We start from the raw sequence: 15,032 nt of genomic DNA on the forward strand, positions 1-15,032 counted from the left end.
TTCCCGGTTCACATTTGTTGGATTTTTACCTGCTGTATCTTTGCATTCAATCGGTTTGAGGCTCTTTTTTTTTATATATAGAACCAGCCAGAAAGAGAAGATTCTCCCCTGTCTGGGAACACTTTGACCCGATTTCTCCTAATAAAGTAGGCACATAACAAGTGAAGTGTAATATGAATAACTGTGACAACACCACACACCGCTTGTTCTAATTTCTTTTTTTTTTCTGATATTTTAAAAGGTGAAATGTCTGTTGTGTTCCAAGGAGCTAGAAAAATATTGTGCAAAAAAAAAGAAGCTGCCTGAATCCCAGCAATATGGAAAAATGTATATTTTTGAATAAAAACAAATAAAATGTTGTCCCTACTTTTGTTTTACAGGTTGTCACTGGCACCACATGCACAGTCACAAAACAACAAGTAGCAAAAGCACAATAAATTTTATTTATATAGCCCTTATTACAATTAAAAGTATCTAAGCACTTTACAGAAAACCAGAACCTGACATCAATCAAGCAGTCAAGCTACAAATCTCAAATCTCCCCCCAGTTTGTTTCCATTTCCCCCTCTGTTCCTGCTATCAGGAAAAGCAGACACTATATTAAGTATATTACTTGTTTATTTGCATTATCATTGAAGCACAATTCAAAGCTTCACATATCAAAGCTAGTGTGTCATTATAGGCACTCTGCCTGTTTTACTTTGATTTATCCAGTTGATGGCGCAGTAGAGCAAATGAAGCACCATGAAGCTTCGAACCATGAGAGAACCAGCTGGATGGAAAGCCTCAATGCTTCATGAAGCTTCATCTCGCCATCACTAGTTAGAAGTATTTATCTTCTTACCGTGTTTTACTCCAAAAACAAGATCAACAGCAGCCAGAGATGCTACCAGACCTGCTGACAATAGATATATAGTGGACTAGACCCGCTAGCACTGTCTTCTATATTATCTATGGTCTGACCAATCACTGCTCTCTGGCTCTCAGTCAGTCTGACCAATCACTGCTCTCTGGCTCCACCCTCTGAGAATCTTGTTGTGGTTTGGCTCCACACTTGCTGATGACCACTTCCTGTCTCAGAAAATGAAAAAAACAGACCATTTTTCGTTTCGGTCACTTACTGATTTTATTTTTTGTTATTCTAAATATAAAATGAAAAAGCATTTTTAAAATTTCGTACATCCCTTTTTGTAAATGCATGCATGGCTGAAATCATTATTTGCCATTTTTTTTCACTTAAATCAACTCTTTATGCAGTTTTTTCCTTCAATTCACCACTTTTCTGTAGCTGAGTCTCCCCAAAATAACAAGGACATCTGACAAAACTTTACTTCACTTTTATTAAAAGTTACAGCAGAAACAACAAAAAACATGATCTGTTTTCCATTTTTGGCCTCCATGCTCTCACAGCTGGTTACTTTCAAATGATGTAAAGCTTCTTCTAACAACAAAAGGGAAAAGGAAGGAAAGTGCAACATTTTATTGTGAAGTGCTGACCTCATTCTGGTTGATTTACGACACATTTCATCTGGAAAATGACTTTCAGCTCAGCAGCACCGAGTGCATTTAAACCGATGCTTCAGGCTGATATTAACTAATTGCTTGTATTAAACAGCAGCTATTTGCTAAATAAACCCTAAACTGAAGTACAGTGAGAACAAAAGTAAACTACTTCTTGTGCTCGCCGTGTTGAGGGGAAGCCAGGCAATTGTGATGACCATGGAGAGCATTAAAAAGTCGTTAGCTTGAAGAAAAATAGTCTGTAAATAACTAAAACCTGCCACAGAGAAAAGGTGCTTATTAGATAGAGACCTGTTTGGAAGAAGTTGCTGTTTGTCCAAACTGGTCTTTAACTTCCTGGCAGCATTATGCACAGAAACCGGAACACATTTATTCTGTCAAACACATCTGAACGAAGTTTAAACTAATCTGGAGATACTCAGATATCCCCCACGTACAGATCCGTGGTTTAATGGAGGCTTATTGTTGGAATCTGGACCTTGGTGACTGGTTTTTATTCTATCAGGCCAATTTGTGACTGAACTGAAAATGGTCCCTCAACAAATTCACCTCATCAGACCAAAATGAAATACTGCTGATGGTCAATCAGTGAAGCCAAATTCACATTCTACACCCATGCTTTCAGCTCGGTTCAGTTCTACTTGGCACAGGAGTGTTTTGAGCTAAATGTTAATGATTGCATGCTAACACGTTGATGCTAAGTTCATCGTCTATGAATCTACCATCAAACACAACTGGAACTAACCAGAATTTTATTATTATTACTGGTATTTACATCCAAAGCTAAACTGCAGTTCCCCAAATGGCCACTTGAGGCTGACTCTCAAAGTGAGTCAATTCCCATAGATATTCATGTTAAAATATCTAACTTTACAGCAGAAATAAACATGTTTACAGCCTGTAACAAACAACTAGTTTGGTCTCTAGAGCTAATTTCCAGCCTCATCACAACTACAAAGGATATAAAAGTATATATAACTGACCAGTTTAATTCATATTAAGGCTAAAAGTTGTGCATAACGGAAAATGTGGCATATTCAGGGACAAGTTGGAGTCATTATAAGTTATCTGGAGGTACTCAGATATTCCCCACGTACGAATCAGTGGTGTTCATTGGAGGTTTACTGTTGGAATCTGGACCTCGGTCACTGTTTTTTATTCAATTAGTCTAATTTGCAACTGAAGAAAAAAGGCTTCCTGAGGAAATTTATCTCATTAGACTAAAATGAAATGCTACTGATGGTCAATAAATGTTTTTGAATTTAAATTCTGTGCCCATACTATTAGCTCTGTGGAGTTATCCTTTGGTACAGTACTGTTTTGAGCTAAATGCTAATGTTTGCATGCTAACACGTTGAAGTCCATTCAGTCCATCAAGTGGTGAAAACTGCAGTTCCTCAAACAACCACTTGAGGCTGATTCTCAATCCCCATAGACCTCCATGTTGAAATATCTACATTAACAGCAGAAATAAACATGTTTACATTTTGGTCTCTCGAGCTAACTTCCAACCTCATTACAACTACAAAGGGGGTAAAACAATATGTAACTGACCAGTTTAACTTATATTAAGGCTTAAAGTTGTGCATAATGGAGAATGTGGTCAGTTGGTGCCATTATAAGGCACTGAAAGACCCAAAGACATCTACAGATACTCAGATATTTCTCACATACAGACAGATAAGTGGCGTTTAATGGGGGTTTATTGTTGGAATCTGGACCTCGATGATTGGTTTTTATTCTATCTGGCCCATTTGCAACTGAACTGAAAAGGCTCCCTGAACAGATTCACCTCATTAGACACAAAATGAGAAGCAGCTGATGGTCAATCAGGCAATAAAGGTTTTCAAATTCACATTCTGCGCCCATACTATCAGCTCTCTGGGGTTCTACTTTGGTTCAGCAGTGATTTGAGCTAAATGCTAATGTTTGCATGAGAACATGTTGATGCCAAGTTCATCATCTATGAATCTACCATTAAGTACAGCTGGATTCAAATAGTTTTAGTATTGCAGGTATTTACCGAAAGTGGCGAAACTGCAGTTCCTCAAATGACCACGAGAGGCTGATTCTCAATCCCCTAAACCTCCATGTTAAAATATCTAGTTTTACAGCAGAAATGAACATGCTAATAGCCTGGAATGAAAACAGTTTTGGCCTCTACAGCTAATTTTCACCTTCATTAAAACAACACAAAAGATAAATTAGTATATAAATGACCTATTTCTATTATAATAAGGCTTAAAGTTGTGCATAACGGAGAAAATGGCCAGTTTTAGGGACAAAAGGGAGTCACAATAAATAGATAAAAATCAAAAGAAAGCAGAAATATATGAAACATTTATAGTAAATACAAATAAACATCTGGCTCTTCAAAATCTGACGCATCAAAACAAACCATATCCATGTTGAGGTTCAAATAAAGAATGCGCTCTCCGTTTCTGATAACTTTTCATAACATCTTTATTGAATTTGTGTCTCAGTTTTAAACATATTTACAGATAGTTTAACTTTATTTTGTTTTTTTTTAGTTCAGTAAAAATACAAATACAGAACACTCAGTTTTCAAAATCACTCCCAGCAACTTCGCGGCCGCCCAGATTTCGCCTCCTTGTATAGAGGTGATGATGATGATGATGTCAGAGTGACATCAGAGACTGGGGGGAGGGGCCAAGCCGGGACGGTACTGCATCGATGGACCGTTAGTAATGAAATAATGACTTCAGGTGAGAAGATTGTGGATGGATGACATTGAGAAAAATGGAGGAAATAAAAACATCTTCACGGGAGTCACCAGGGAGATAATTTAGAGGTTCCTTTAAACTTTAAATAAAAAAACTGAGCGTCAATAATGAGGTTGGGCTGATTTAACTTGAACTCGACCTGACTCCTGGTCAAAGCTATAAAAACCCAACTAATGAAATGTCACGGGAGTCAAAACTTAAGACATTTATCAATCCTCTGCAACTGCTACCTTCAAGATTTCCCAATAAGATGTTTAAATAGAAACTCAAAACCTCTTCGTATTTAACTCTCAAATATGGCTTAGCGATGTCGCATCAACTACCACCAAATGTTTGTTTCCATTCCTGTTCTAATTGATGTTCATCAGCTAAAACCTTTAACATTTAATAGCCAGATTGGATATGTATCATAGATATCCGTAATTTAGTTCTTCCCAGTCAAAAAGAACATTTTTTGATGTCCAAATCATAATTCGTCGATGAATGAACGACAAGTTGTAAATCCAGTTTCAGATTTCAATTATGAAAGTATGACTAGTCGTAATTTCAGTTTAAGATATCATCAATTAAAGTCCATTCAAGATATCTTCAATTAAAGTTCATCCAAGATATCTTCAATTAAAGTTCATCCAAGATATCTTCAATTAAAGTTCATCCAAGATATCTTCAATTAAAGTTCATTCAAGATATCTTCAATTTAAGTTCATTCAAGATATCTTCAGTTAAAGTTCATTCAAGATATCTCCACCCAAAGTCCATTCAGGGTATCGTCAGTAAAACTTAATTCAAGATATCTTCTATTAAACAAAATCAAGATATCTTCAAAGTCCGTTCAAGATATCTTCAATGAAACTCCATTCAAGGTATCAAAAGATGCAATCAAGCACTATATTATGCTCAGAATTAACGTTACTCACTACTTAAAGAATTCACCTTTTAAATTGTTTATTATCACTAAAAAAGTTAAATTTTATCAGCCGTAGGTGAAAAGAAATTCACTCGAGTTTGTGAAAAATGCGTTCGATCATCGTCCTTTTGAGGTACATTAGAACTAGTCAGATTTCGTAGATTCCTTAAACTGGAATTCCGACCTGTCTAAATGGAATATTACAGATATTTTTATGGCTTTGACTCAGCAAAATGGCGTCGCTGATGTCTGCACGTTGGAAGCTACAACAAGTGAAAGTTGAAGGAAGCTTGAAATTTCAACCAGGCTAAAAACCCGACATCCAGACTTCGTCAATGGTTAACAAGTGTGTCTGGGGATGAAAAAATGGACAAAAATGTGTAAAATTAAACAAGATCTTGTCCTCCACAAACTCTTCCCTGATGAGCTTTTCCTATTTAATGGCGTTTTCCAACACAGCAGCTGTTTAACTTTGAAATGTTTTGTTGGAGCGATAATCAAGAGCTCCGTAAAAAAAGATTTAAACCAGACAAAACCAGATTACAGATATCTGTCATTCTGACTGGTAAGTATGTTGTTTTATTTCTGTAAAATTGTGATTAGTCACAGTGAAATTATGGTCAGAAAATGTGTTGTTAGTAATATCTGTGTACGTTTAGCTCCACATGGTACAAACTTGGCTATTAAATGTTAAATCAGCTGGTTAGTTAACTCAATTTTGGTCAAAAGTGGGAATAGAAGAAGCAGAATTCTATAATGTAACAATTTTTTTAAAGAAGTTTTGATTCACATGGCAGTAAACAAAACGTCGAACTTTTTCTTTTCATCCTTGGAGTCTTTTGTCAGCTACGTTTTTACACCATCGCATCGACCTTTGTATTTGAGCGAACAAGAAAATAAGAAAAGAGGATTTATGTCACGGTGACGCATCAGAAACACAAAGCAGTGAAACAGAAAAACATTTGACAAAAAGGCTTGAGAAAAAGTCAGAAACTAACAGTTGCACATTAAAAAAACAACTGTTCAGCTTTCTCACCTGGATTAAAATCATTTTTGCAGTCAAACTCTTGATTTCTTCTACCTAAACTAGCCCACTGATATGCAGAATTTGGACACATGAGATTAATGTCTTAGAAAATATATTTAAGTCTCTCTCAACCCATTATTTAGATTGCTGTCTGTACTTTTAGAGGGACGTTTTGTCATAATCTGGTTTAAAAATCTTGGTTGAGTCCCGAAAAACGTCTATTAGACTGACTGGAAATAAGAAATAAACTGAAAAGCATTTGGCTCATATGAATAACGGACACCAGTATTAAAGAAAAAGCAAAATATGACTGATTTTAGAACAAAAACATGATTTAAAACCATTTTTTAGATGTTATTTCATAAATTTGGGACACTGACAGATGATTTCCTTCATTCATCATCACAACCTGCCTCTGATATGGTTCATTCAGCTGAGAAATAACGTTAAAGTTGATGCTGGACTATTAAAATTAGACTTTTAGCATCTTTATAGCATCTCAAACTGACTGTTTTGTGTTGCTCCTTTTAGCTTCATGTGAGAACAAATGTGGGAAAAAAATCTGGTTCTTGGTCCATCACTTTCCATATTTATACGATATTTTACGAATGGTTTTCAGTTTGCCGCTTTCCTGCTGCCATATTTTGGGACTTTTCGACAAATCCGTTGAAGGAAATCAAACGTTTAAACTCGAGCCAAACTGACGAAGAAGACTGAGATCTTTAAAAGTAAAACAACAAACTCTTGATATGTTCCAGGACACAGAGCGGGGTGATGTTCTGACTTTTTATCATTTATAAAGCCTCAGCAGAGGATTTGCATCGGAAAATGTATAAAAACAGGTTAAATACGCATTTATTTGTTGTTCCCAGATCTCAGTTTGGTGATTTTAAATCAGTATTTATAAGCTGAACATTGAGACCAATCAGCCTGGAGAGTAGCTGGTTGGAAGTTTGCAGTAAATTCAACAGGTGAATGGACTTTTAAGGACTAGATTCCAACGTTAAATTAATTTCTAAGTGATAAACAAAATTTAAACATTATTTTAGAGTCTTGTAGGAACCATGAGACTGAAGGCCTCCAGGTTTTTGGACTTTTTATGGAGATAGAAGGTAAAAAAGATGACAGAAGCTTGAAAAATTAATGGCAGAAGTAGAAAAAAAAAGTTGAAAAAGACAAAACGATGAGTTAATGCGAGAGTAAAGTGGCACCTGATGACATGAGGCGGGTTTTCGGAGCTCAGCAGTGAGACATGAGAAGGCCTTCGTTTATTCAGTGCTACACCTCTACTGTCCTCGTCTTCATAGCCTTTTCCATACAAAGTGCACAAACAAAATGATTTACAGCAGGAGGTTGTTTCTTCTCAACCACCACACAAACACATACTGTCACAGAAGCACGGTCGCCTCGTCGCCTCGTCGTCTCGCAACCTGAAAACAATCGGATTCATGGAAAAAAAAAGGCGAAAGGGAAACGAGAGGACAGGAGATCTGAGCGAGGAAACGATGAAGGTAAAAAAGCAGCATCCAGTCGAGTAGCAGCAGAAGGGTTGGGTGGGAGGAGGAGATGAAGAGGCCTGCTGGAGTCTATACACATCCACTCATGATGGTCTGAAAACTGAGGATTAGAGGAGGTGAGATCCGTTCCCGCCCCTCGCAACGACGCTGATCCGCCAAAAGTTTCAGGAGAAAGTTCGTCTGGTGGAGATTAAACTGGGCTCAGCTCGGGGAGAAGAAGAAGAAGAAGCGAAGGGCTTTGATTCAACCCTGTGTCCCCATTTTTCCAAATCAAAAACCACAAAAAAAAAAAAAAAAAAATCACATCTCATCAGCAGACCCTGTAAAGTCCTCACGTCTGTCTGTCTGGAAAAGAAAAAAATAAATCCATCTGCACAGTGTCAAACTGCGACGTAATCCTTCACAAAATCCCATCACGAGTCTGTTCGGGAGCAAAGTTTGGTCAAATGAAGACTAAAAATAACAACAGAAGAAACTAATCGAGCCTCTGGTTCGGAGCTCCGTCCGTCCGTCGGAGAAAAAGAGTGGATTTGAGCCAAACACCCACCGTCGGTCCTTCTGGTTTCAGCAGAAAAGAGTCAGGAAGTAAAACGGAAAGAAGAGAGTCGGCCTCTCGCTCTGCAGTGATCTGAGCTGCAGTTCAGAAGTGGTAGAGAGTCTGGATGGAAGTTTGTCCGGTGTTGGTGGGTGCGTTTGTTTTGTTTAATCTTTATGTGGGCAGGCGGGTGGCGCCCCCTGGTGCTGTGGTGGGGACGGTCTGGTCCGTCTACCGCTGAGCCGGCTCGCTGCCCGGCAGGGTGATGTTGCCGAGGTGAAGCACCGGCAGAGGGTGGGCCTCCGTGTTGAACACCCAACTCTCCAACGGCATCAGGTCGTCGCTGGAGAACAACAGGTAGAGATACCTGGGGGGAGGTGGGAGGATGAGGGGGAGGGTGAGGAAGAAGAAAGACGAGAGTAAGTTTGTGAAAGGATGTAGTGTCGATCCAAACCTGGAAACTGTGTCTGGAGAAAAATGTTTTATTTCCTGGTTCAGATGCAGGAATCTAAACCTCTAAACCCCAAAAGCTACCAGCAGGTTTGAAAATCATGACGTCTTTAATAAATAATCACAATTACACTGTTTATAACAGCAAGAAGCTTTAAAACATTATCGGTTTATCAACTTTCCGGCAGGCCTTTAACATATTCATGAGAATTCCATTGAGGAAATGAACCAAATCTGAGCTAAAAGTTGTGATATTTCATCAAAATCATTTCATTCTACAAATCTCCCTTTAAAACATTTGATTGCATTTTAAAAGATTCTGTAAAAAAATAAAAAATCTGTGGTCCTTGGCGCAACTGAAAAGTCATTTAAAGATCTGCAAAAACATGAACTACTTGCACCACAGCAAATTCTGCAAAACAAACTAAAAATTCAGACTCAGCCACCAACATAAAGTCAAGGATTATTCGGCTGAACTGCAGGAAGTGTAAACACAGAGCAGAGAGGAGACAAGTAGAGACGCAAATTAAAAATATAAAGAGTTAAATATCTATAACATGAAGACTAGTTTTTCCAGAGTTGCCTTTGGATGTACTGATTCCAGGTTTTTGCATTTTTGTAAAATAATTAATGAAGAAATTGAACAAATTTTTATAATTTACTGATGTTTTTGTGTATTTTCTGTTTGTAGTTATGGCTGTGCTGCTTCCATAGTAAAACTATGACAGGAGACAAAAACACCCAAATTCTGCTCAATACTCATTGGTTTAAATTGATTTTTGTTTAATCACACTGCAGAATAAATGAACATTTGTTGAAAGTTTTCACTATAAAACCTCCACAAGTGATAAACAAGAACTGGGTTTCTGTGCAGCCAGATGTACCAACAGTTTGCTTCAGGAGGCGGCTGTGTTTTCTGGTCAGACGTACAGTTCATGGATGTGGGAGTCCTCGGTTACCTGCACACTGTGTGCCATGTTTGGCCGTTGCTATAGCAACCGGTGCCAGGTGGCTTTGTTATTTGTGGTGTGCTGTGGGTTTCATTTGCATCTCATCACAAAGACCAAACCTGATGTAGGTTTTTAGTCGTTTTATTCACGAAGAAGCTTTTTTTTTTTAAATCTAGAAAAAAGGCCCAAGATGCATTTTATTGTTCTTTTTGAAATCAATTTCCCTTTCTTACTTTAATACATGATGGAGATCAGTTTAATGTCCATTTACTGTCATTTTTATTTCTCCTGTAAACAAATAAAATTCACCACAAATTGATTACACAACAGTCAGATATGACTAATGGGCATTTTCATGATTTCTGCAACTGCTTATTGTTTTGTACAGTAAAATCCCTGTTTTCATTTATACATATATGAGTATATATACAGTTGTGCTCGCAAGTTTTCATCCGCTGGCAAAATTTGTAAAAAATTGTCCTTTTTTTGTTTAGAAAACATGTTTCATCATGGAAAAACTTTTCTTTCATTTAGGATTAGTGGTCAGACAAAGTTATTTGTTGTCACGTGATTGTATTTGCTCTGATCATTCATGTTTTCATCAAAGAATGGTTCATATTTTACTAATTCTGCACTGAACTGGAGGTTTACTCTTTAACTTTTTACATGTCAAAATGATTTGCATAAAACCTGACATGCACCTGTTTAATTTTCAGTGTAAAAATGTCAGATTTTAAAAGTTGCCCACTTGGTTTGCAGCTCTTTAACTTCGTGATGTAAGTTGGGATGCTGCGTCTGTGTGACTGGCAGCCAATCAGAAGCCTGTTCTGCTGCGTTGCTTGGAGGCGATTGGCTGGCAGCCAGCAGGGATGAAGGCTGAGACCAGACAGACACCAAAGGCTGCATAACGCCGAGGCTCTGAAATGTCATCGCCTCAGAGCTACCAACCAGCGTGGCGGCTGACCTTTAACGGCTCGAACACCAAAGACAAATTTTACTGGCATTTGATGCTTTGTGGCTGTTAATTTACGACACATTAAAGTCCACAACGGAGGGCTGATAAGTAGCTTCATGCTAATACCGGAGGTGACAGGGCAGCCAATAAAACCTGTTTTATGATTGACCTGTCAGACCGTGACTGACACATGTACAGTCTAATAACAGCAGGTGAAGTTCACAAAGCTGCCAGCAGAGGGAGCCAGAGAACCACTTTACTGTTCTTCACTTCCCCTTCTGGGTCACAGCCTCCTCTTCCTTCATCCATCAGTGATGACGATGTTCCACAGAGACCAGAGCTGCCCTTCGCATTAATCAGACTTTGGAACATTGCGTAGCTGCAAACAAAGCCTGATGCCGGCCCACTGTGCTCAGAGCAAAGGGGCTCGAATAGAAGGAAATAACAACAGATGGCAGCGCGTTAACCTGTTACTACCTTCTGAAGAACACGCCAACATCACATTAGTTTCTTCAGTGCACCAAGGAAAGGAAATACCTCCCTGGGACTAACTCTGAAGGATTCCCACAGACCACAGAAAGAGGATTCTGTATATTATAACTTATATAATTACAGCCTGATCGACACATTGATTGTACTGACACAGATATCGGCACTGGTTTATCTTTCATTACGGAGCAGAATACGAAAGATTTGCAAGTCATTTTAGACATTAGTTTCCTTATTTTTCCATAATGTAACATATTTGATCTTTCCATCTATCTATTAACAGTATAATCACACTTTGTTCATTTGCCTCCATGCTCTTAGTACTCTCTGCAGCACATGTAGCACAGCAGACAGTGGTGTGGAGTCAAGCTGTGTCTTTATAGTAAGTTGCTGACTAATTTGCAAAATATACTGCTAGAAAGATAACAAACAATGATGCTTTTTAAAATCACAAATAAAACATTTATATAAAAATAAGAGACTAAATATTAATGCCAGTATTTCTTCCTCCCTTAAATTTGGTATCTGTAGCACATGTAGCAGAGCAGACAGTGGTGCGGAGTCAAATTGTGTCTTTATAGTAAGTTGCTGACTAGTTTGCAAAATAGATTGCTAGCAAGGTAATAAACAATGATTCTTTTTAAACATAAATTTAACATGTATAAAAGAAGATCAGCCAAAAAGTCTATACCAGTATTTCTGGTATGGAATAACTTGGTATTGACAGCACATGTAGCAGAGCAGACAGTGTGGTATGGAGTCAAACTTTGTTTTACAGAAAGTTGCTGACTAGTTTTTGGCATACATTGCTAGAAAAATAATAAAGACATTTTCAACATAGCTCTAACATATATGTAAAGAATATCAGCCGAAATATTGATACCAGTATTCCTTACTCCCTTAAATTTGGTCTCGACAGCACATGTAGCAGAGCAGACACTGGTGCGGAGTCAAATATATTGCTAGAAAGGTAACAAACAATGATGCATAAATCTAACCTATATATAAAGTTTAATGCAAGTTTAAGGAAGTATTTTTTATTTCCTTAAAGTTGGTACCTAGAGCACACGCAGCAGAGCAGACAGTGGTGCGGAGTCAGACTGTCTTTATAGTGAGTTGCTGACTTATTTGTAAAATACATTGCTGCAAAGGTGATAAACAAACATGAAATTAACATATATACATATATAAAGAATATTAGAAGACATATTGATACCAGTATTTCTTACTCCCTTAAATTCGGTATCGACAGCACATGTAGCAGAGCAGACAGTGGTGCGGAGTCAAGCTTTGTACTTACAGTAAGTTGTTAACTAGTTTGTGAAATACATTCAGGACAGGTAACAAACAATGACTCTTTTTTAACATAAAACTAACATAGATATATATATAAAGATTAAGGAAGTATTTCTTACTTCCTTAAACTTTGTATCGACAGCACATGTAGCAGAGCAAACAGTGGTGTGGAGTCAAGCTTTGTTTTTATAAAAAGTTGCCAACTAGCTTGCAAAATACACTGCTGGAAAGATGATGAACAGAAACGTTTTTCAACATAAAACGAACATATATTTAAAGAACATCAGCCAAAAAATCGATACCAGCATTTCTAACGCCCTTAAACTTGGTATCGACAGCACATGTAGGAGAGTAGACAGTGGTGCGGAGTCAAGTTTTGTCTTTACAGTAAGTAAGGTATCGGCCCCAAAATCCAGTATCAGTCAGGCTCTAGCTGGAATCTACAAAAGCATACATGCTGAACTTTTACTTTTGCAAAGACATTTTATGCTTTTTCTTTTTAACAGAAAATGTGTAGTGTGAACAAGCGATTATTGCAATCACTTTATCTCTGACGAGTCCCTTCAATCAGCAGGCCCACCACTCACCTGCCCACTAAATCACTACATTAATCACAAAAGTGATTAATTAATTACAGATGATTTTCAGATCGCGCCAATTAATCAACACATTAGGGACGACTTACTTGAGTGTCTCAGCCAGGAAGAAGCTCTGCTGCACGTCGTCGTAGGTCGGATTGGACGAATAGACGTCCTTCACCCCAGAGAAACCTCCACTCACTCGACAGTACTTATCGATGGCCTGGAGGGGGAAAAAACAAGAGAAAAGATGGACGTAGTGGAAGATTGAGGAAGTTAGAAGTTGAGAAAATAAACAAACGAAGGGCGAAAGAGGAGAAAGAGTGCAAATGGTGTGATGGGAACGAATGGAAATAAAAACAGAAAAAGGTAAGAGAAGGAAAGATGGATGAAATGCAAGAGAAGCGAATGGAAAAGGGCAAAAAGAGAAGGTGGGGGAGGGAGGAGAGCAGTTTTAATAAGCTTATAAAAGCATGCTATAATTAATTTCTTTGCTTTTGACAGATTAGAGTGAGTCCTGGGGAGATGTATGGCAAGCAGCGGCTGTACAAAACACGAGGAAAAAAAAGATTACCACACTGCCTCCCTGCATTTACATTTTATTCTCTAAATACATATTTTTTTGTCCTTCCTCCACACAAAGCGGCTTCGTAATGAGGCTACACACTCATTAGCCTCCTGTTACGCTGCATGTGAGGTAGCTGCTGAAGTGAAAGTTTGGTTTTCATTGATTGGGAAAATGATGGAAGATGCTTTGACGTGTTTCCATCTCATTTTTTTGGCCGTTTCTTTGCAGATGCAGGGTCTGTTCAGGACAAAATTGAAAACATGCTCATAGGTGGGCTCAGATTGTGATGTAAATCCCCTCCGTCTATTCACTTTCGAGGGTTTTATCACCGATTCTGCGAGCATGAAAGATGTGACGTCAGCGTGTCAACGGGAACAAAAACAGGAAAACGTGGAGGACGGCCTGTCAGATAACAGCAGAACCTGGAGCATCGAATGGTTTGAACCCTTGTTTACTGTGACTCACAAAAACATCCAAGTTTATCAATCCTTAAAGGTGAAAACCAACTTTTTTAGACCTTGTTCACAAGTTTATATGACAGTTTTTATGTGCTACAAGACATTTTATGAGTAAAATAAGAAGTCAATGGTATGGCAAATTCAGACGTCTGGGGTTTTCCACATAACAAACCTCAGGAACCAATCCTGATAACTTTCCGTAACATTAGTCTTTTTCTGTATCAAATGTATCCTTGAATTACTCCACTAATACAACTCGCCACTGTAAAGCGTAGAGTAGTTTTACAGTTCAACAGAGATGAGTTTTTAGGGGTTTAATCGATGACCCGAGAGGAACCTTAAAGACCTTTAGAAATGCTGTTGTGCTGGATTATATACACACAGGACATAGACAGGTATGTAAATCAAGCTGCAAAACAGCTGTTCAAACTGCCACTAGAATGTAAGAGGAATTGATCTTAGCTTGATTTAAAACTTCAGTGCTTGTCAGAGGTCATTAAGTCCCACAGAAATCTTTGTCACGGTGCCCCTTTTCCATTGGCCACTAGAATAAACGAGGGATGTCCTAATTGATCTTAACTTGATTTAACACTTTAGTGCTCATCAGAGGTCATTAAGCCTCAGAGAAGTCTTTGTCATGGTGCTTAGCTTGAGTTGACACTTTAGCACTTGTCGGAGATCATTAAGTATCAATGGAGTCTTTGTCATGGTGCCCTTTTTCCATTGGCCACTAGAATATAAGAGGGATGTCCGAATTGATCTTAGCTTGATATAACACTTTGGCGTTGGTCGGAGGTCATTAAGCCTCAGAGAAGTCTGTGTGATGGTGCCCCTTTACTCGTAAAAGCCCACAATGCTGTTGCCTTGCCAAGACAGAACTGTTATAGTCCTCAAATAAAGAATAAGCAGCTCCACCCGGTGGTGCAAGCAGGTACTATGGATAATCTACAATACTTGAAGAGTGTGTTATCAAGGAAAATGGTATCAGATTGGGAAACATGCTAAATATTAAATGACTCTGATCAGATCAGGAGCAG

The 15,032-nt window shown here is 38.2% G+C and overlaps 1 protein-coding gene across 1 annotated transcript in view; it reads right to left on the reverse strand.

Annotated features, from left to right (window-relative positions):
- Window positions 1-3,959: 3,959 nt before the first annotated feature.
- man1a2 (mannosidase, alpha, class 1A, member 2) overlaps window positions 3,960-15,032 on the reverse strand; it is a 181,211-nt gene continuing 170,138 nt past the window's right edge. Inside the window, 2 exon segments of the mRNA XM_055015102.1 lie at window positions 3,960-8,618; window positions 13,077-13,192. Coding sequence (XP_054871077.1) covers window positions 8,483-8,618; window positions 13,077-13,192 — 252 coding nt within the window. The 3' untranslated portion in view covers window positions 3,960-8,482.

The sequence above is a fragment of the Amphiprion ocellaris genome, chromosome 11 (assembly GCF_022539595.1).
Source record: "Amphiprion ocellaris isolate individual 3 ecotype Okinawa chromosome 11, ASM2253959v1, whole genome shotgun sequence".
Lineage (NCBI taxonomy): Eukaryota > Metazoa > Chordata > Actinopteri > Pomacentridae > Amphiprion > Amphiprion ocellaris.